Source organism: Euwallacea fornicatus, chromosome 25, assembly GCF_040115645.1.
Source record: "Euwallacea fornicatus isolate EFF26 chromosome 25, ASM4011564v1, whole genome shotgun sequence".
NCBI lineage: Eukaryota > Metazoa > Arthropoda > Insecta > Coleoptera > Curculionidae > Euwallacea > Euwallacea fornicatus.
Window position 1 is genome coordinate 793,249 of NC_089565.1, and position 23,328 is coordinate 816,576.

Sequence of the window (23,328 nt, forward strand, 5' to 3'; positions counted from 1 at the left end):
GCAGGATGGCAACACAGCCAATTCTTGAATCATTACTTGTACCGCAATCGGCTTGACTAACACTGAAAAACAGAAATGCCATATAAAAATATACTTCCTATACACTATGCTAAACCTTTAATCTCATATTGGGCTATGTAGCTAGGCAAATGTTAATTTTACATCAATAACTTTAGATTAATAAATCAATTGCGTCCAAAAAAACTTCCAAAAAGTACCAAACAATTCATTTTTATATTCTTCAATTTTGTATCTGTTTGCGCCACAGGTTAATTGAAAATTCATGTCACCTTGAAATGATCTCTAAGATGAACAACTAATAAGGGAAATATTAAGACGTCTTACAGTCCTTTATAGTCTGTTCCCACTTGATATAATCACTATCCCGTGTTCACTGCCTCATTATAATGGTCCGGTAAATCTAATGTGATGTCTGGTTTGTAAATATGTATATACATTTTACATACGAAGTTAACTGTTATTCTTGAGCGTCCACTTCAAGAATAGAAAAGCCGCATCTGTGAAAACAATAACCAATATCTATTGAAGAAAGTTTACTAGATAGCTGGAGTCCATCTAGGGTAATTTGCGGCAACTTAAAGTGGCAATAACTGATAAATCACTGGAGCTTAGCTTCATCAAAACCATAAATGCCTTATCCAGTTCCTTTAGATCTATATGTTATGTAAACTACATATAAATATGTATAATCCAGAGAAAATACACTGGAATTGCATTCAAAGAGGCGAAGTTGCGAGAATATCTCATATTAATCGTCTCAATGCATTTTTCGTTTTTGCATAAACAGATATTTTAAGTGCCGTTTGAATTGTAAAATACGGAGTTAGATTAGAATTTATTTTTGGAGTTATGATTTCATGTAGTTAAGATTTCATAAAATTAACGCCTCTATAAATATTTTTTCAAGGCTCTAAGACTTCAATCGAGGTATCCAGGATGAATATAGGACCCATATTACTTTATTAAACCGAGAAACGACATATAGCAAATGTCAAAGTTTTCTTGAACATTTTCAAAATAAAGGAAGTACCTATTTTTTACCACTTTTCAGACTTTAAAAACCGATATTCCGGGAATATGTGAAACAATTACCATGAAAAAGCTGATATTATTCCTCTCAATGTTCTCTAAATCCGCATACCGATAGATTTACAATAGTTAGTTTAATTTTTGAGATACGAGGTCACACTAGCACCTATTTTTGACGATTTTAAAGGAAGAAGACTGGCAATATCGAAACTTTCTGAAAAAGAGGTTTTTGTGAATGATCTTTGTTTTCAGTTTTTTTTCGGTGCATTTACTTGGATGTTCATAGGAATACCCACAACTAATTCAATATTTTGAGTAATGAAAAAAATATCAGACTGGCGGTTCTGAACATGCCAAATCTGTACAACTCCATTGGCTGTGCTGTTATTGGATTAGCGATCGTCACGTAGATAATATGGAAAATCGTCTGATATCAAAGACATTTTGTGTAAAAACTGCTCTTCACCTTATAGAATACTTTACCTGAAAGGATATATCCGACCCTGTAAGGACGAAATAACAAAGCTGCCGCGAGTACTCACAGTTTAAATGTTCTTTGGGCATCAAAAGCATCTCCAGAGGGGTAAACAAAATACTGATGGTCCTGGTCATGAGAAAAATGTAGAGACAAAATATGAAAAAACTAAGCCCAAATTCATGAGAATTTTGTTTTTATTTTTGCAGATATATTAATAGAAACCGGCAGTCAGGAACGCAACTAAAACGTATAAGAACAAACTCATCAATTACGTATAAAATAATATTATTAAGGAATTAAATACTTACCGAATTACTTAATTCTTACGCCTGAACAACAACGTCCTTTTCAAAGTAATGGAAAATTTCAGCATTTACGTATTCTTAGATTTGTTTTCATATGAATTTCTGAAGAAAATACACTGAACAATCATAACTTTTCCTACAATGTTTGGATTTGTATATAAAATTAACAGTTTAAATTCTTCTTAAACAACACATAGTTTTTATTTACTTATCAGTTAGCCTTCTTTACATATTTATCTTTTTTAATTTTCTAAAAAATTAATTAAAAGGTGATTTTAAACTATATTTAATGTTTAAAATCTTACATCCTTTTAAGTAAAAAAAGAAAAAAACAGTGGCGCTTCGAAAAGCTCCACCTACTGATCTAGATTTCAATCATTTCACTTTCAAGTCTTTAAGCGCCGGTTGAAAGAGATGTTTTACTGAATAAAGAGATAACCCAGAAAGAAAGTAGGCCAGTCGTTCACTGCAGATAAAACAGAGTACAAAAACGGCGAGACGAAAGTCTAACAAGGACGTCAATACATGTGATACATGATCTGACTGATGCTTGAAGCCTAATCAATCAAATCATCTCTAAATCCTTGTCTTGAATTCTCGGATGCTAAGAGTCAGAGAGAGAGACAGGAGAGAGAGAGAGAGAGAGAGAGAGAGAGAGAGAGAGAGAGAGAGAGAGGAGAGAGAGAGAGAGAGAGAGAGAGACAGGAGAGAGAGAGAGAGAGAGATTTGTCCAGATGCTTCTTTAGAATGTTTCTTAATAACCTCAAAAATTTTGCTGTTATTTTCGCCAGAAGATTGTTGTTACGTAATTTATATTAAAATATAATTAAAATATTTGAAAATAATGTTTTGGGATAATAACTATTAGCAAAGATGAAAATATTTAGATTTTACATATATGACGCTCGTAGGGTGTCTAACGCACTATAATTTCATTATATCTTTTCGAACAAGTCCTCCCAGGGCCAGAACCAGAATAGTGTATGCACATTAGATTCAGGTGATGTTCTATTTTTGTGTTTCCCCATGTGGTGGACAAATGATCCCCTTTTGAAGCTATCCCCTTTATGTTGCTTAAAGGCTGTCTAAGGTTCCTTTCTTCCTGATTATGAAGGAGACTGACACTGCATCCAAAACTAGTTACATTTCTTAAGGCATATCTGAATCCCAGGTTATAGAGGGCATTTCATGGCGGTCACCTGGCCGGTAGCTAAAGCAGCAACATATATTTATATAGCATCTGTTGTTTTTTGAATACTAACTATATACTTTCTCTCTTAGAACTCTTTTGCATTCTCTCAGCAACATCATTAACAACATTTTGGGCAAAATGTTAGTATTGCTAGTAGTACTGTTGTCCTCACATAGTTCATACAGTTACAAATTCTAAACTTTCCATGTTTGGTCTAAATAACACTTCTGCTTTACATAATTTTTATAAAACTGAGTTCCCAAGTATCTAAAAGAACCAGAATTTAACTGAACCTGCTACAAGTAGCATATAATGCATATGCTGTTAAATTCTCAGGTTCCATACACATACATACATATACAGTGGTGGAGAAAAGTATTTATACACTGTTTTAAATGAAGTAGAAAATTGTTCAAAATTTTAAAATATTAGCTGCACTAAACAATATATGTATATATAAAAATAAATTTTAGAGCCAGTTTTTTTTTAATAATATGATTTATGAGCAATAAAAATAGGTAAAAGCCAATAAAACAAGTTATATTAAAATTAGGAATACAATACAAGTGCAACAATACAATAGGAAAAAAGTACTTAAACACACGCGGATGCTGCTTTTTAGTAATTTGATACTTCTGGAAAATCTAACAACTTGGAGTGACTTGTTTACCACAATTATTTAGAATCTTCTATTCTAGTTAACAAATCTAGTTGATGCTTTATTGAGGTAATAAAATTTGAAATTTTGTATAATGGCTTCAAAAACTAGAGAATTAACAAATGAAAAAAATATTTGGTTATTAAAATTTATAAAGATGGTAAGTCTGCAAGAGAAATAGGGAAACTGATGGGTAAATACCATTCAAGAGTGGCATATACTATAAACAAATTTAAAATTTCAAACACAGTCCAAAATAAATAAAACGATCCGGCAGACCTCCAAAACTTGATGACAGAGATAAGTGCTTTATTGACAGAACCATTAAAAATAACTCATTCGAAAATTCAACAACTATCGCCAGAAATTTAGAATCTGCAGCAAAGAAATTTATAACACCAAGAACAATGAGAAACAAATTGAAAAAGGGTGGATTTAAAACTTGTACTGCACCTTATAAACCAATAATTAATAAAGTGAATGGAAAGAAGCAATTAAATTTCGCAAATGGTTGTAAACACAAGTCAAATTAAATTTGGAAACTTATTATATTTTTTGATAAAAGTAAATTTAACGTTTGGAGATCGGATGGGCGAAAATTAGTTTGGAGAAAGAAAGGTAGAGCTCTGAATAAGGAAAATCTTCAGCCCATAGTCAAATATGAAGGAGGTAATGTAATGGTATGAGAATGCATGGCGGCAAATGGTGTTGGAAACCTTGCATTCACAGATGGTATTATTCACCAACACTCTTATTTGGACATTTTGAAGAATAATTTGCGTCAAAGTGCCATTAAATTAAATTAGAAGGTCGTTATCATTTTTAACAAGATAACGATTCTAAGCATAAATTGCGTTTAGTAAGGTAATGGCTTCTTACGATACTTGGAAACATCCTCGCAGTCACGTGACGTGAATGTTATTGAACAATTGTGGGAAGAATTGAACAGAGAAATTCGCAAACATACGTATACATCCATACACAACCGTACCGATTTGACAAGGGAATTAATGGACGTATGGATGCGAATCTTTTCAGAAGTTATCAAAAATTTAGTTCATTCTATGCCTAGAAGGTGTTATAAAGTCTTGAGGATAACCGATAAAATTTTACAACATTTGTTTGTTGTTTGTTTATTATACTACATAGAATTTGTCTAAATACTTTTTTCCTATTGTATTTCATACTTGTTTCAATATAATTTATTTTTGTGTTTTCCCATTTTGATTTTGTTAATAATTTATATATTATCTAAAAAACCTAGCTATAATATGTATCTTCTATATATACATAGTTAAATACAACTAATAGTTCTGGTTTCGAAAAGTTTTATATTCCAAGTAAAGCGGTGTCTAAATACATTTTTCCATCGCTGTACATATCCTTTAGGCTAGTTGTGGGAAATTCCCAATTTACTTCAAATGATCATATTGAAGACATTACTTGTGAAGAATTTCGTTCAATACTAGTCACTTTAGGTGCTTTGTAAATCTGTTATTGTGAAATATTGTAAAAGGGAAATGTTTTTTAGAGTGGATATGGAGAACGTGCGGAGTTCTCCTTATCATATATACATTTAGAGTGAATTTAAAGGATATACAGAACTCATTAGTACATTGACTTTTGTGGGTGGTATTATTAAAATAAAAAAAAAATCATTTAACTCACATACCGACAAGTCTTGTGAGTTCATTTTGAGGTCTTCAATTATCTTTACCTTGCAAAATTCTATGTTTTCAATACCTTTAACATTCCACAGATAGATTGGTGCTTCATTCTGAATTCCATGTTGCTTAAATTGAATTGGCCCTTTTCGATAATCATGGCTGATTATTTCAACTTTTCGCCACCAGTATTTGTATTTATAATTTCTTCCTAACTTTTAATGAGATCTTAATGAGTCGCCGGAACAAATTAGGGTCATCTGTTATGTTATTCTTAGATTTTCAGGACACGTTGACGGTTTATATTTTTAAGCATTTCTTTGTCTTGTATAGCATGAGGAGTAATTTCTATGACATTATCACCAACACCAATGTATTTAAAATATTATGAAACTTCAATTAATAATTAACAGAAATATTGACATTTTTTGTTTCAAGGATTTCCTGCAAGCTGAATAAGCCGAGAGTGGTATTAAGAAACAATTTTTTTAATAAACGTTATAAATGACTCAAACATCTAGAAGTTCATACTAAAAAATCTAGATTTGTTGTAATCCACATGTGGTAATTTGTATTTCTTGACAATATAGCGAAGGAAATATTTACGATGATAGTCGCAAGATTGATTGTAAACCAAGATTAGCGCTTGTAATGAATCTTCTAAAAAACTCAAGAGACCTAACAAGTTTTACCAGGAGATGCTAAAGGTCTCGTAGTTTCAGTGAGACAACTCAAACCACTGTAAATAACCAATAATTAAAATATATGAAACAATTTTTTCAAGTAATAGTTATTGCTCAACCCGGCGCGACGTGCATAAAACTAGAAATCAATCCACAGAACATATTCCTACACTACAACAAGATACCAAAAAGGTACTAGAGAATGGTCCAGTTTAAGGTCTATATTATAGTATTGTTGGCGGTTTAAACGCTACTGGATGTGCATGTTTCCTCTTAAGATAGTTTTAAGTATGTTTTTTAACAGTTATATTGAGGCAATTTTAAAGAGGAAAATCTAGATTTTGACAAAAATCCAATAGTGCCACCATCTAATACAGATGACCCACAGCATGGGAATTCTTAATTGTATTTTTATAGAAATTTGTATTAATCTTTCAAGGCAAAACTTTAAGTATGGTAAAAATGAGGATTAAAGAAAGTAGATTTCTAAATGACTGACAAGAAGGTTGATTTAATGAAGGTCTAGTTTGAACAAGAAACGTTTCAGTGAACGAAAAAAAATCAGTACTAAAACTTATACAGAGTGATATTGCATATTTATTATAAATGTTTAAGAATATGTAATTGGTAATTACAATGGATGTAAAAGGGAGAATAATAGAATGTATTTATCATGCGCTCTAGTTCATGGCGGTAAGTTAAAAAAATATATATACTACTCAATAATTTAGCGGAGAAAGATGTTTTTATTTCAGTTCATTGACACCATTATGATTGCCTTTTTGTAGATTAATTTTATGGGACAATGTGCAGTAAATAAGAGTATATTCAAAGATAATGTTTAAAGCAAGTTAACTTTTTTATTTTAATAACAGCATTATTTACCCAAAACTTTCTACTCTTCATTTCTAACCACAGGGTCACCATCCAATTTTTTTAGATTCGGCAGCCTTTTTATCGCTTCTTGTTTCCAAACTGACTCCTCCATGCTGTCATATAAAGGATTTCCAACGAACAGTAAATCTTCTAAGCATGGTAAGTCTTGAAACTTCACATATTCGCTCCAGTCCTTTATCATGTTATTTCCAATGTAGAGCACCTTACATATTTTGTACCAATAATGGATAAGCTTTTTTAAGTGAATGATTTACCTTCAATTTTTTTAACACTTGTATCCCTTTAACTTTCTCGATAAAATTATAGGAAATCCACAGTTCCTCCAAAGTTTCTGCAACTCCTTCTAGTCCAGAGAAGGATTTAATGTAGTTACGGGCCAAAGATAAAATTTTTAGATTTTTCAACGCGCTAATTCCAGCTATTTTTTCAATCATGTTAGTAGAAAGGCTCAGCTTTTTGCATTTCTGTAACGCAAATAGGGAGTTGTCCATTTTCTCAATTGGGGGCCATTGGAATTGAAATCCCACTTCCAAGGCTTCAGCTATTTGTTCACCTGAAAGGTTTGCGGGGGTATTTAGGAGAAGCTGTTGAAAGTAGGGGTAAATTTGAACCTGGATGTTTCTCCTCCCATCTTTTAATAGCATCTTTTATAGTTGTGGGTTTTGACATCGTTTTCTGACTTTATTTCGCGCGTATTGATTTAATATTTCCATAGTTACTATCTAAGGCAATACCTGGAGATACGGAGCGAGAATAAATATCTATTTTTTAAAAACATATTTTTTTTACTCACTTACAACTTGAAGTACTTACTCAGCCAAGTAACACATTTTGCGCGTTATTTATTTTCAAGACTGGACCAAAATGCATTAGACAAAATTACTTTAGACCATTCGCATTTTTGTTCAAATATATGATATTTTAGAGAAATATTTCATTGGATCATTTTATTTTGGAATTAAAACAATTGAACGTTTTTGTATTGGAGGAAATTTTGCCCTTTCAACACATTAAACGTTTCAGAGAATTGACCAGGGAATGTACACAGGTGATATTGGGGTTCAGCTCATTATTCGACAAATTAAAATCCCATTTTTGCAAGATAGTTGTTGAATAAGTTTTGCATAACGAAAATCGGAAAATAAATATGAGATATCTGTTTAGTTTTTGGAAAGGTTCTTTATTTCGCCTATGAACATTAGTTATTGTTGAGCCTAGTTACATCTTGGGACTTATTTTTTCACAAGACCTTGAGGAAATTCGCAATAAATTTAAATAAAGTGACTTAGACATCTCAAATATAAAAATGAAATTAAATATTTTCCTGGTAAAGGCATAGCGGTTGACCTTTCGTCAAGAGTATATATTAAAACTCCTGTTTCTAATGATCCTGATGTGGAATATTTAAATATAATAATATAATATAGTATGTAGTTCATGCTCTTTGTAACGCTAATTCTATGCCTGATCAGGAGAAAGATTGTGTTTTAAAGCAGCAATAAAGAATTTAATAAATGGACAAAAAAGATGTGATAATAAATTCTTCAAAAAGAATAACCTTCCATATATCCGAAACCGTTACTTTTCGGACCCAAGTTTACTAAGATTTTTTTGCTTATTTTGGTCCATACTATTACCTCTTTAAATATTTTACAATCTTTTTTTAACACCTTGTTGATACTCTTAAAAACATGGCTTTTTATTTTGGTCGAAGTCATTTGGCATGCCTTATCCATTCAAAAAATGTATTTTCATTTGATTAGCGACTTTAACTTTCAGTCACTGAATGTATATTATGGTTGTATTAGCCGTAGACATGTTCACTTTTAAGGAAATTCACCTTCGCATGATTTTATCCAGATTTGCACTTAAATTTTCGCGTAAAAAACGGCCACCCTGTGTATTTTATATGGCAGTAGACACAATTTTATTGTTACGAATAATTTTCAATCATTTTGTATTGGATACTATAAACAATCTTTATTTCCTCTGAAATAGGGTAATGACCAAACTGATCTTTTTGCCCAATTCTTAATTTTAGGCTATTAAATATTATGTAAAAAAAAACAATACAAAAATACTCATGCGTATCAGCCACTACCTTTGGAGAGTTATGTCTGGAAGTGTTCCCAAAGGGTAGTCGAAGGAAAAAGGAAGTGAGATTGTCTTGTTTGTCTTGTTGAACAAAGTAAATTCAGTATAATTGACTTGTGCGAATTGTTCTTTCACTTGTTTTACAGTTGTACTAGTCTTTTTGTTATATTTGTAACACGTGTGGGTTTGTATAATAATCGGTTGGGTGGGTTGTGTAACGGGTTTTCAGGGTGTCTTATTTTTGTAATTAGCCTTAGTGCAATCTGTTCCGTTGTATGAGCCCTTAGTGCATGTCCGTAGTCTAACAGTATTCTGCACATGGATTTGTATATTTTTACAGCAATGTAAGTGCTGATCCACTTGTATGTCAATATCCGGAAATGTTTTGCCCTTTTGACGATTTTTGATCTGATGTTTCTCACATGTTCCGTCTATATTAGTTTTTTGTGAATTGTTATTCCCAGGTACTTCGCGCCATTCTTTGATTTAGTTGTGTATTCGTTTATTACCATTGTTGGTGAGTTAATTTTGATGTGGCGGTTTGCGACTAAAAGCTGGTCCTTGGTGCCACTCGGTGTTAGCCTCCATTTATAAAACCAGGTCTTTGTTTTGTTCGTTAGCATCTGCAGTCTTACCACGGCTTTGTATATAATTTTGTCATGAACAATGACTGCAGTGTCATCTGCATATTGCAGTATGTATAATGTTTTGTCCATGTAGCTTTGGTTCCGCATGTCATAGGTGGTCATATATGTCAAGGTAGTATATGTTATAAAGCAGAGGCCAGAGTGCCGAACCCTGTGGGAGTCCTTGTTGAGGAAAGAAGAGAAAAGAGGGAATGTTGTCGATTTTCAAGTAAATTTTTAAGTAAGTGAAGCAAATATGTTGGAATTTGGAGTTTATGTAATTTGTACAGCACACCCCTGTGCCAGACGCTTTCAAGCGCTTTGTTAATGCCTGTTGGAGAAACTCCAACATAAAGATTTCGCTCTCACGCAAATTCCTAATATCTAGCAAATAAATAAAAATGAAAAGAAACCAGAACTCAAACCTCGACTTACCATTAAATGTTGGATCATGGGTAGTGCGTTAAGCACCATACATCTGGTTTACTTTCCTCCTGATTTATGAATTGCGAAATGTAAAACAGATAAAGGGCCTCAGTAAATCAAGATGGAATATCTCTTATCAACTCGCGCAAGTGGCTCAAGAACCAGAGGGTGTCAACGATAAGGTAATGGTGCGAAAGTGTCAAGGTGGTGACTTTCTCACGAATTCGTGGGAACAAACCAGACACTGGGACCTGCATTTTTCGGGAAAAGAATACCACCTCTCTTGGAGCAGAGAACAGAACCGTTTCTCATCTCAATAGCAACTTCTCAACTCACCCGATTTAAAAGTTAGATTAAAACTTTATCAACTTCTAACGCATCTCGTCGCAATAGAAATCTGTACACGGACATTATAGTTAATAATTTAATCGTTAATCCAACCCTGTATTTCAACTAGACTGTGATTAAATTTAGTGTTATATGTGTAACAGAGTTTCTGTACCCTCTCTGGAACCTTTGGACCCTCATTATCTTATGACGATAGTCCGTCTGGTCTTTCGATCAAGCAAGAAACTCCTCCAGCGTATTTGGATTTCACCGTGGGTGCCTAGTGAGACAGTCACTACTGTTAGGCAGGAGCTTAGGAAGCACTGGCTTAAACAATACCCATAAATAGGCTTGTTGTTTTGCCTTCGGTTGTGTTGTTTGTATATTGTTCGTTAAAGAAAGAGTGGGTGTATGATCGAGCGTTTTGGTTTAACACCAAATTGATATCTTGGTATGTGCTTCCCAATTAGTTGCTGAAGTCTATTTTTTTATAATGGGTTCAAAAATTTCACTTACAGTGGTGGCCATAAGTTTGGAAACTTTAAATTTTTCTAAATTAAATAACAAAACCATATTAGGGACTGGTTAAAATTTGTGTATTCGTATATTTGCTAGGTGGAATAATTATATTTTTGAAATAAGTCAATAATATTTTGTATGATTTAGTTTTTATTGAATAATAATGGTTTTTGATTGGACAAAAGTACGATAACTTTTTACTTATTTATTAAACAAAACATATTGTTTATAAAATTAATATTCTGTAGCATATCCGTTTGCCTTTATAATAGCAGCACATCTGCGCCGCATGGAACCAACTAACTTAGCGCACACATCATTAGTAATCTTCGTTCATCCCCCTTTAAGATTTTCCCAAAGTTCATTTCTATTTAAGATTTTGTTCTTCCGAATTCGTTTGCCTAGATGCTCCCACAGGTGCTCAATGGGCTTCAAATCGAGACTTTGAGAAAGCCACTTAATGACTTCAACCAAATTTTCATTAAACCAATTTTTTACCAATCTACTGCAATGCTTAGGATCATTGTCCTGTTGAAATTGCCAACGTAGGGGCATTTCCTACTTCGCATAAAGAAGTATATGGTTCTCGAGAATGTCCCGATAAACAAAGCGATCCTTTAGTCCATCTATTTCTACCAATGGCCCTGGTTTAGATGGAGAAAAACCCTCTCAAACCATAATACCGCCATCTCCATGTTTAACGGTTGGCACTTGGTATTTAACAGAATACCTGGTATTTTTTGGCCGTGTTACGTAGCGTTTACCATCGCTCCCAAATATGTTGAACTTGCTCCATTGCAACCAACTCCATTTTCCATTGAATCAATCAATGTGATTATGCGCAAATTCAAATCGGGCTTTCCTATTCTTCTTCGATATCGATGGTTTTCGACCAGGAATACGACCAAATAACCCCATTTGTACTAATCTACGTCACACAGTTCTTGCAGATAAAAAGATGTTGCTTTCACGAAATTCGTTTGCAATTTCTCTAAAAGACTTCTTTGGCTCTGCTTGAGAGTATTCGCTTGATTAATATTTCCACATTGCTTGTACATTTCTTAGATCTTCCAACTTTCGATACATTAAATGTCGATCCAGTAGCTTCATATTTTTAAATAATTTTGCATATTGCCCCCCTGGGAATATTCCATCGTGAAATTTCACATCCGAATTAAATAATTGAATCAATTTGTTGTTAAAATATTCACAATAGTTTTTAACTTTGCCCATTGTTGTGGGAAACTTAGATATTTCATACACAGCCACCCTCCGGTAAAAACAACTGATAAATGACCAAATTGATAAATTTAAAACATGTTTCCATATTTATGGCCAAGGGCAAAAAAATCATTTTCAATAACAATGTTATTTGGAATGAATAGAATTTTGTTTACACATTTTAGGGTTTTGGGACAATGTACTAGGTGCACAACTAAGTTTCCGGCTTTTTTTGATCAATGAAAAATGGAAAATTTTAAAAGAAACACAAAAAAATTGTTTATTCAAAGTATTGTTTCTCTCTATCTACACATTTTTTCCATATCTCTGGCAATATATATAAATACCTCGACGATAAAATGACGCGTCTTTGGACCGAAACCATTCGTCCAACCAATTTTGCACTTCCTGAATATTGCCCAAGTGCAGCCCCCTTCCCAACCATGGGCCATCGATCGGATGAAGTGAAAATCGGAGGGTGTCAGGTCTGGCGAATATGGCAGGTGCGATAGCAGATTCCATTTCAAAGTTTTGGTGGTGTCCTGGATGATGGAAGTGCAATGGCTTGGATCATTGTCGTTCTGCAATATCACTCATTCGTGTCTCGTGTTTCATTCTGGCCCTTTTTCGAGCAATGCGTGATTCAGATTGATTAGTTGCTGTCGATAGCGATGCCCATTGATAGTTTCTCCCGGTTTCAGCAGCTCATAGTACACGATTTCTTTTTGATCCCACCAAATGCATAGCATTGTCTTCTTTCCCAAGCGATTTGGTCGTGTCTTCGGGTCGATGCTTCGCCAAGTGAAAGCTACGAATTTTTCCGTTTAGGGTTCTCAATATATATCCACTTCTCATCTCCAGTAACAATTCGGTGCAGGAAGTTCTTTCTTTTATGCTGTAAAAGCGAAATGTCGGAAGTGATTCTTCGATTTTCCATCTGTCTCTCTGTCAACTATTGCGGTACCCATTTTCCCTCTTCTTGAATTTTTCCCACAGCATGCAAACGATTGGAAATACCTTGGCGGATCAAGTTTAATGCCTCCGCAAGTTGATCTTGTGTTTGCGTATCGTCTTCATCCAATAACGCTTGCAGATCTGCGTCTTCAATTGATTTTGGTCTTCCGGAGCGTTTCTTGTCCTGGATGCTGAAATCGCCACTTCTGGAGCGCTTAAACCAATCTTCACAAGTAGTTTTCGATGGTGCATGTTGATCGTAGACCTCCTCAAGCAAATGAGGTGCTTCAACTGCATTTTTTCTTTTCAAATTAAATGAGAAAAGCAGAGCTTTCCGCAAATGTTGTTTATTTGGCACAAAACTCGACATTTTCGGTATTAGAAAAAATTACTTTGCGTTGCGATAAATGTTGGTATTCCAACTCGTTGTTGATAACAACTGTCTTAAGCTATAAACAAAATAATATTTTTTATAGATATCTCGACTACATGTGTCGTTAGCGCCATCCATGTGTGAAACCCGGAAACTTAGTTGCGCACCTAGTATTAAAATTATCCTAAAAATTTCAACTTTCCGTTATAATATCTTTATATAATTTATTAGAAAAATTAAAAGTCTCCAAACATGGCCACCACCGTAGTACCGGGAGTAATGTAATAGGTCCCCAGTTTTGTACTTGTACATTGTCTAGTCTACTATCCGTGATAGATGTTATTATGCCAGTCTTCTAGAAATTTGGATTTCTTTTATAATAATTATAATACAATTGTTCATTTCATGTAGGACGAACTTGTGGGCTTCTAGAGTTATATTTTTGATAATCTTGCTTTCTAGTTTGTCTTTCCTCGGTGCTCTATTTTCGATATGCGCAAGAGCTTCGTCGTATTCTATCTCTATAATTAGTTTGTATGTGTTGTCTGAAGAGTTATCAAAATAGTTATCGTACTAATAGTTTACTAAGTCCCAATTATGTCCGTCAAATTTTGGATTTGTCGACGCACTGAAAGCAATTCGAAAGTGTCTGGTAAACGTATCCGCTTTGTTCTTGTCTATGTAATATTCTGTTCAGTTTCCGTTTATTATACTTCTGTGACTCGCTTTTTATACCGTGCTAGTTTTTTAATTTTTGCCAGTATAACGTCCCCTGGTCTTTTTTCAATTTCTTGGCATGCCTCTAGCCATTTGTCTCGTCGGTATAGGTCAATCAACATCTTTACATTGCCGTTTAGACTGCTAAAAGTCCTTTTGCGTCTGTGTGTAAAGCCTTTAGAGTTCCCTGTTGCGTTTAATCAGTCGCAATATGAATTCCGATAAGGTATGTTAGTAAAAAACATTCTTGGTCCGAGGTGAGAAATCTTTTATTGCCAAAGTCAGTTGTTTCTGTAGATCTTCTATAGATTGTATCTGTTTTTCGTATTTGATTTAGCTCAGAAAGAGGCTTTTTGGCTAAAATTATTTTCGTTAAAAAATGAACAAATTCCGTAAAACCATTAGTAATCCAAGTATAAATACTTAAAACAGACATTCATAGAGCAACTAACAATGCAACTCAACGAGTTGTGCAATTATTAGCTCGTCGTTATTTTAGGGTTTAAGAACAGGGATTTAAACAAAAAATAATATTTAAATTCAAGTTTAACTTCATGCACATTTATTGAGTAGGTACTACAAAGCTTAAAGAGAGAACCAACAGATCTAATTTCTTCATTTGCATTGTACCGCGAGTTGAGTAGTGGTGGATGAAATGAGATAGAAAAACATACATTTTGTAATATAAATAGGGAAAACAAATCACTTAATATTAACGTTTCACGACAAAGCGCACCAGCATAGGCTGAATGAACAAAGTGATGTTAATATTGTTTCAAGTATTCAAGCCAAAACCAAAGAATGAACTTTGTTAATGCAGTAGAAATACATGTGAAGTGGACAAGAAATCTTATCATAATATTTGTAAAATGGGAAAAGAGAGAGATTTTGGTAGACACTGTCTGAAATGAAGCTTGGTACTCAGACTGACGCTCACCAAGTTAGAAAATGGGTAACAATAATTGCTTGTGACTGACTGAAACACATAACTAAATACAAAATTAAGAATCACGCAACTATACAATATACAAAAAATGGAATGTACATATTTAAGTCCTAAAAAACGTAATCGTCAGTCAAGGTCGTCAAATCCTAACATAAATATCAATAATAATAATATGAATAAATAATGCTTAGCTAAATAGGCTTAAGTCGAGTGTATAGATTGATGCGACGAGTCGTAGTGACCACTAGATTCTATCAGATTTAATATTTATTTATGCTTAAAAAAAATCTAGCAACCGAATAATTAATTTTCATGGTCACTCGTTACATGTTGGAAGCTTTTCGAAAACCGAATCTCGCTTTTGGCGGGAAAGCGGGAAGACACGAAAGTCACTAATTGAAATATTTTTTGTTTACGTTTGAAACTGGTTTAATTTTTATGTTTTTCGTGAATCTTATTATTATTTTTTTAAATCAAAACTAATGAAAAAAGAAACATGGTATCGCTTCAAAACGAACGGCTTTTCCCAGACTTACTTAATATTACGTAGGGTTCAGTGTTATTACTCGCCTTCCATTGATTTAGGTTGGTTTGTCCGCCGCGTAGCTCGCTCATCGGTACTTTAAACCGTCAATGGAGAAGGAACAGTACGCCGTCTTGAACAATTTGCCTCTCATTTGCTGTAGCATCAACCTGTAGAGTCGACGGTAGCCGAGGAGGAGGTAAAAAGATAATAAATAATATGAATTACTATTCGAATTATTGGCCTATACATAAGAACAGCCACAGAAATGTTAATGTATACAGCAAATCGAGTGCTGTTTTTTCGTATAGAGAAACTGAGAGTCTTATGCATCCGCAAGTGACACACGCGCACTAAAACAATGTCCGTTAAAACTATAATAATGTACACTTTGGTATAAAAAAATAAATTATAATAAATGTCCACCCGCAAATCCGCTCATAAACTAAAAGGTGATGTCTCATTATAGCTGGTTAACGTTCCCACTTGTGAATTTGACATTATAATACGGACTTATCACTACGGATGGAAACGAATAAACCAGATTATCAGCCATCACCTTCACATTAACTCACTAGGCATAATCAAGTCTATCTCTCATCCCGCCCTTCTCCATGAAGTCCCGCCATGTTGTTCTTCTTTCGATGTTCCTTGTGCTGTTTTCGTTTTTTCTTGCCGGTTGGCGGCTTGACCACGCAGCTGCAACCACTTCGAACGCTAATATAATCTAAAGTGTAAGTAATGTTCTCAGAACCAGCTCCTGGAAAGGTTGGAAAATTTTTTATTCGATGGTCGGGGGTGTCCTTGACGAGGGCATATGTGTAGCTGTACATCTGCATACATCTGAAAAAAATCAACCATTAGAGACCATTCACAGTAGCTGTTAAAAATTGAAGAGATTACATAAGGACCCATGTACTATAATAGAGTTGGGTTTCTCAATCGCTTTCGGGGGTTATGATAAAATGGCTTGGAGTAAGTGCTTTCATCAGCCTATGCAGGCAATAACAGTTGAAAGCGTAGGATCTAGGCAAAATTCACTAATTTCTGAGTCATAATCCGTATTGGATGATTAGTTGTCAACTCAGAAAGCCGAAATACACGCAAGATCACCTCCGCATCAGATATTCTCGAGATATTGCATGCTGAGCAGTCACAAAAACACCTTACGCGCTAACTGAGAACTGAAAATAATTTAAGTCTTTGTTAGAGTTCTTTCATCTGGATCCTCAAGGTTATCTGCTAGTTCATGCAGAGTAAAGTGGTTTTGAACCAACCCTTCAAGCCCATAACGAAGGGTTCAACAAAGCACAGACGTTCCTATCCACATTTAAGTAAAAAGCTATCGACTCGTTTCTAAGAGTCTAAGTAAGCAATTCCTATCCTGAATAAACTCCAAGTCCCTTGGAACAGTCAATAAAGTAGTAAAATACTAAAACATTTTCAAATTTTAACGATTTGGGGATGCCTGGAACATCCCGACGCAGCAGCAGCCCTCTGTAGTCCCCTGCTGACATTGAGAGAGCAGGAACGGCATATATATGTTCCAAGTAGCCAGGAAACTATGACGAAAAGGTTTAAGAATTCTTCTGGATACTCGCATTGCCCATGGGTGTTTGAACAGTTCCGACATACCTGGTGAGTTGGAAGAAACCTCATGTTGTCGCGCCATGAATTAATGTAAGATAGTTTGCTGAAAGTAATGTAACAAATTCTTGTATAAATTTACAGTTTCGGGGAAGAACAAGAAAAATACTTTAGCATCATGGATAAAACATTTCCACAGCAAATGTCTTCAAACTTGAGCTTCTACTAAACTTTGCAGTATTAATTAAACCAAACTATGGTTCTTGACTAGGCGACGACATGTGCAGTGCTGATTGCAGCCTTTGAGCTTTAACAGGAAACAGGTGGGAGGAAAATTTCTTCTTCAGTTAAGAACCTCAAGTCATTTTCTTGTCATACTTGACAGAATGATAATGATCCGAATGAATGAGTGTAAATAGAAAGCTCGAAATCGATATTTGGGTTTCTCCAATCGGTCATATGCAAAACTTGATGATGGCTTGTTTCGTAATGCTTTAAATGACCATGATGGATAAGCGGTTTTTTAATTTCTTAGTGTTTCTAAACTTGGAGAAGGCGGGAATTGTATTATATGTGCAGGAGCACAGAGTATAAACGTGTAGAACCACGCAGCCCTTCAAAGTCTCTAAGACGCTTCAAACCACCTCAATGTCTTAGCAATAATGGTGCCTTATCCAGCCCAACCATAATGAGCAACGTAGAAAAAATAATGCTAACTAACTATTATCCCACGACGGCTCACGAATATTAATTACCATTGTTTTCGTAGATAATGGGCCATTATTCTTATCAATACTGCAAAATCGACGTGCTTCGCACCATTTAATAGACGTTGAAGTGCACATTGTTTACTGGTTTTGTGGAGACAAGGGAACTCACGAATGCAGCTGGACAAGGTCTCGAAACTTAAGACTATAAGAACTTTTCCTTTAAGAGCTTTGGAGATGCTGTTAGACCTCATGCCTCCAAGTTAAGCTCTCAAAGGTTATTCTGATTTTCGGTAAATAAAATGCACGCCCTAGATCAACTATTAATTTGTAGAATTGGTCATAATTGCGTGTAGAACTGGACAACAGATCAATGCTAATTTGGGGGTCAGGAGGTCAGCTTGTGAACTTAGTGAAATTTCTAGATGCAGAGATAAAAAATCGTGAAAAACAAAACAATGTTGACCATGGTTTCATGCTGAGTCAGGTGGAACGCGGTTGGTTGTACGACTGGACTTTGAGTCTCTATTGAATTTCACAAAGAATGGAGATGTTTTGTTCAACAATATCACGCCAATGAGAGACTCGCTCAGGCGTTGTATTTGTCTTCCCTGATCTTAAGTGATTTGTCAGCATATACAAAAAAAAACGACAGGTCTAAAAATCAGAACGATATTCAAACTTATGTTTTGTCATCATTCAATTGCCAAATTCTAAACATATAAATCAATAGACAAAACAATACAATACTATGTAATTTGTACTTTTTCTTGGAAGATAAGCTTATGTTGATAGAGCCCTTCCCACAACAGCTACAGAAACAGCCATTTTACATTCAAATAATTCACTGGTTGTTTGGTTGAAATTTATCTTGAATAAATGGACACAACAAAGAACGTCTAATCCAATAGGGCAATAGAAGATACTGTAGAATGTTCGTACCCAATGATTTTTTCTAATATCAACTGAAGTTGTTGAGTGGAAGCAAATATTTTGAAACTTGAACAAGAAAACTTCAGGGTGGGAATGTCTATTAGTAAAACTCTTGAAAATAGCCAGATTTAGCCCTACAGGCGATGCAAAACTTGAGGAAACATTTACTCCATTCCGGAAATCTCTCTTCCATTGATGTGTTGTTTGTCAATGTGTTTTAACGTTTTAAGGGTGAGGAGCCCAATCTTCCGTTCAAACACAGATCGGTAGCATTCTTGCTTACACCATTGCTTGAATTACATACTAACATCTACATATTTGTGTTCTATTGGGTGCGATTGCGTTCATGTAGGGCAAGCATATGTATATATGCTGGTTTCTCAACTAAAATTTGCACCCCATAAAATCTTCAATTTCGTGCAAGTGTGGGAAAAATGCTAAAATATACAGGGTGTCCCAGATCAAAGTGCAAATATTTTAACCATGGTTTCCACTAATGAAATTAACAAACACGTTTTTTTTTTGTCCAAAAGTCTGTCGCTTAAGTTCAAGGGCTCTTTAAATATGGGGCCCCATTTAAATAAAATAATTTATGTAGGAAAAGCCCTTCAATCGGATTGTTATGAAATTTGGTGTGCAAACATTTTTCGATCGTACCAATTCATAAATAAAATTATGCCAATATCAACCAATGCCACAACATAGATATAAGGGCCTCCTTGAAAAAATCTCCAAGAGACAAAAAAGTTTAAAAATGAATGGGATAATCAAGTAATGTAATCACTTTATCGAAATATTTAACGGTTAAATAAATACGGGCCCCTATACCCATAATCCGGCCCTTATATCTATATTACGGCATTGGTTCGCATTGGCGTGGTTTTATTTGTGAATTGCTACGATCGAAAAATGTTTGCACGCCAAATTTCATAACAATCCGTTTGAAGGGCTTTTCCAACATAAATTATTTTATTTAAATGGGGCCCCATATTTAAAGAGCCCTTGAACTTAAGCGACAGACTTTTGGACAAAAAAAAACGTGTTTGTTAATTTCATTAGTGGAAACCATGTTTAAAATATTTACACTTTGATCTGGGACACCCTGTATAAATTTCAGTTGTAAGGGGTATCAGATTTTTTCTTAGTTTCGATGTAATTTCTACATTCCTTTAGTCTCAAAGCCATTCTCTTCAAAAACTTTAAATAGCAAAATGGACTGAAAAAGAAATAATCTTGGAGCCGCTTTCGTTCTCTATTCGACCATGTTTTTTTCCGTTGGTTTTTCGAAATCATGAAATTGTTGTAGAGTCATAAAAAATTTCGATACAGTTAATCCGCTAAATATGTAGTTGTTTAAATTGTAAACATTTTTTTGGTAGAAACGGGCTAAGAAACGTTGCCTTATCCGTGCTCATGCTGTAACTTAAACTTAAAGGTTTAGGTTACACCACCTGCATCTCTATAAATGCTTCGCGAACCAATCGTGGCAGAGTGCCGTTTTATCACACCAGAAATGGTGCAAAAGGTTCGAGAAGCTTTTCAAAGTCGCTTGTACTATTGTATGGACGTTGATGGTTGAAATTTTGAGCAATATATTCGTCACGTTGAATGATTTTTTTCATAACGACTTTTGTTTCTTTTCACAGTCATCTATGCACCATTGGCTCAGATAAAAAAGAAAAAAACATGGTTGCATAAAGAATGAAAGCACCTTCAAAATAATGTATCACTTGTCCCTTTTTGCATTTAAAATTTTTGAAGGTGTGGCTTTGGGCGCTCGACGTATGCAGAAATTACTTCGAAACCAAGAAAAAACCTCAAGCTAAAGTTGGTATACTTTAGCATTTTTCCCATATTTAGACGAAATCGTAAATTTCAGGAGATGTAAATTTTAGTTGAGACACCAGGTATAGCACGTAGGATATATAGAAAGGTAATATATTTTCCTGAATTGAGAAAGTCAATTTCTTCCTTGTGGCTTCGTAAGCTTTAACTTGCGTAAAGTAATTTTCGTATTGATATGACAAAGCCAGATTCTCATATTGAGTAAATACTCGTATGATATACGGTATTTTTCGTTAGTTTTATTGGGAAAAGGACATATAGCGATAGATAGAAAAAAGTATTGAACTTAGCCTTTGCTTTTTGGCGTGCTCACTAATATTCAACGTGATTATCTTGTGAGTAGGTGATCTGCATTTTACTTCGTATATAATTTTTAAGTAGGTATAAATTTTACTTCTTTTTTATTCAGCTTATTTTCAAATTGCTGAAAATAATAAACTACTTGATTTGAATGCTTTTGATTCTACTAGAGTTTAAGAAAAATGAGGCAGACAAAACTTTTCGAAAGGCGGAAAAATCGGGCCATGCATATCCAGGTATATGGTTTTATAATATGATTATCTGCTAAAAACAGGCCGACCATGGAACTAGATACAGCAAAATACCTCTAAGGGGTCCCGCACACTACAGACTAAGCATTCGGCGAGTGTCCGTACACACTAAGAAGATTCGTAGAACTTTTTCGTTGGGAAACATTCAATATTCTACATACCTGGAATGCTCGTGCAGTTTCTTATCCACAAATCGACAGGGTTTATCCAAGACATCTTTGTGACAAGACAGCTCATAAAACCTAAACAACAAAGTAGAGATTAAGTTCCTTTATAGAAGGTAATTTTTCATAAGACCATACCTTTGTTTGTAACTTCCACTTTTGTACAATTCAACGTAACTTCCCTGATCATTTTTCCCCCCCACAGGTTCGATTAGTTCCAACACTGACGGACAGCAATCAATGCCAAATCCACTATTTTCATGGTAGTGCTCGTACTCATAATCAAGAAGACGCTTATTGTCCCTTGGAGGAAGCATTTTCCCTGGATCGAACAGCAGCTTTTCGTTGTGCAAATATGGATAGTTTCTGTCGTGAAAATACGTAATATTGCTGCAATGATGGTTCGTTAATTTCCAAAATTTATAAACGGTCAGAAAGCATACCTTGAATGATTATGGTTATGGACACCGTGATGGTGCTTGACTTTGTGATGAGAGCTCCTTTTTTCTACCTCGTGGAAAAAAAAAGATTCGTTGAAGTGGTCCTCAGATTTCACCTGTTGAAAAATGGCGGCCAAGCCGAGCAACTGAAAAGCAAACAACAATGAGTTATTATATACAAAACCTTTTTTTTTTCGGGGTATCATAAGTGGGCTTCATCGTCGTAAATCTTCCACCCATTCGAGAAACAGAAGAGGTAACACGTAATAATTAAGTTATAACATTATCCAAGACACAATCGAAATCATTAATAAAGACCATAAACGGACCGCGAGATTTGCAGAACTCACTTATCTTCGTTTCGAATCTTCATTGTACCGTAGCCGAGGTTTAGAATTACGACTTTTCAGATGCAGAAGCGCGATATTCGGGTAACATCTTCATTTAGGCAGACATGCGTGACAGAGAAGACTCATTTAGAGTAATGAGAATTTAGGAGCTGGTCTGGTGTTAGGGCAAATCTATTCACAGTGTCTCACCTTTTGTCTAATAAAATATATGAAGACGTACAGTAGAGGAAAAATTTAGAGCAACTTTTATAAAAATGATATAATTACAGCTAAGTTAGTTGGACTCATTTCAATATGGGTTTAACATAACGGCACCATGTAAGGAAATACTTTGACCATCAGAAATATCAACATTTCTTTTATTGTATGTTTTTATACCTATAACATTGTCTTGGGCGTGGAAAAAAGTAGAGAATCTCTCAAAGAAAGTAAAAATTTATTCTTAAAAACGTAATAAAAACAGTTTTGTTTTATATTTTGCAAAAAAAAACGATTTTAATGACCTCCGGGCATTGTTGAGCATTAACCTTATTAGCTTTGATATTATTATCGGATCCATGCTGTGCCAGGCTTCTTTCAATGTTTCAAGTAATTGATCGGTACCCGTGTAACTTTTTCCCTGGATCTTTTGGTCTAAAATTTCCCAGAGGTTCTCGATCGGGTTGAGATCAGGGGATTCTGAAGGCCAATCCAGAACATTGATACTTTCTCTTCTAAACCACACCTATATGTATTTTGACGTATGTTCAGGATGATTATCCTGTCGAAAAGTATGTCATAAGGGCATAACCTCATCGGCACATGGCACCATTTGGTTCTCCAAGATGTCCTTATATTGAAACCTATCCGTGTGGTTTCTATTTTGTGGAGTGAACCAACATCACAGCCCGAGACACAGCCCCAGACCATAATTGACCCATCTCCGTGCTTGACTGTCGGGCATGTGTATTTGGAATTAAGTTTTTCCCCTTAGGGTGTCTTACATAGGCCCTGCCATCACTGTTGAATAAACGGAACTTCGATTCGTCGCTCTAAATGACTTTTTGTCCAGTTTTTCGCTGTCCAGCGCAAAAGTGATTTGGCAAAATTCTGACTGTT

At 34.8% G+C, this 23,328-nt stretch overlaps 2 protein-coding genes and 1 long non-coding RNA gene across 8 annotated transcripts in view; 1 reads left to right on the plus strand and 2 right to left on the minus strand.

Moving 5' to 3' along the window:
• The first annotated feature begins 6,784 nt into the window (after window positions 1-6,784).
• On the plus strand, window positions 6,785-15,841 carry LOC136346970 (uncharacterized). The gene is made up of 3 exons (XR_010733397.1): window positions 6,785-6,876; window positions 6,949-7,065; window positions 15,716-15,841. It is a non-coding gene; the product is annotated as an uncharacterized lncRNA (long non-coding RNA).
• On the minus strand, window positions 6,866-10,509 carry ODA-Dnal1 (Outer dynein arm dynein axonemal light chain 1). 2 transcript variants are annotated; one of them, XM_066296553.1, is made up of 4 exons: window positions 10,083-10,500; window positions 7,539-7,661; window positions 7,182-7,480; window positions 6,866-7,129 (listed from the first exon to the last, which is right to left on the minus strand). In XM_066296553.1, exons 2-4 carry the CDS (start codon window positions 7,594-7,596, stop codon window positions 6,926-6,928), a joined length of 561 nt encoding a protein of 186 aa, XP_066152650.1. In that variant the 5' UTR covers window positions 7,597-7,661; window positions 10,083-10,500; the 3' UTR covers window positions 6,866-6,925. The 2 variants fall into 2 exon arrangements, with proteins under 2 accessions (XP_066152650.1, XP_066152651.1); XM_066296554.1 differs by having other exon boundaries at window positions 6,866-7,099; window positions 7,539-10,509.
• The window catches only part of LOC136346960 (uncharacterized), a 244,661-nt gene continuing 236,056 nt past the window's right edge, over window positions 14,724-23,328 (minus strand). For all 5 annotated transcript variants that reach the window (XM_066296545.1, XM_066296546.1, XM_066296549.1 and 2 more), the window contains 4 exons: window positions 21,884-22,026; window positions 21,579-21,830; window positions 21,438-21,518; window positions 14,724-16,496 (listed from right to left, as the gene is read on the minus strand). In XM_066296545.1, the coding sequence (XP_066152642.1) occupies window positions 16,244-16,496; window positions 21,438-21,518; window positions 21,579-21,830; window positions 21,884-22,026 (729 nt within the window). In that variant the 3' untranslated portion in view covers window positions 14,724-16,243. The remainder of the gene's footprint in view (window positions 16,497-21,437; window positions 21,519-21,578; window positions 21,831-21,883; window positions 22,027-23,328) is intronic.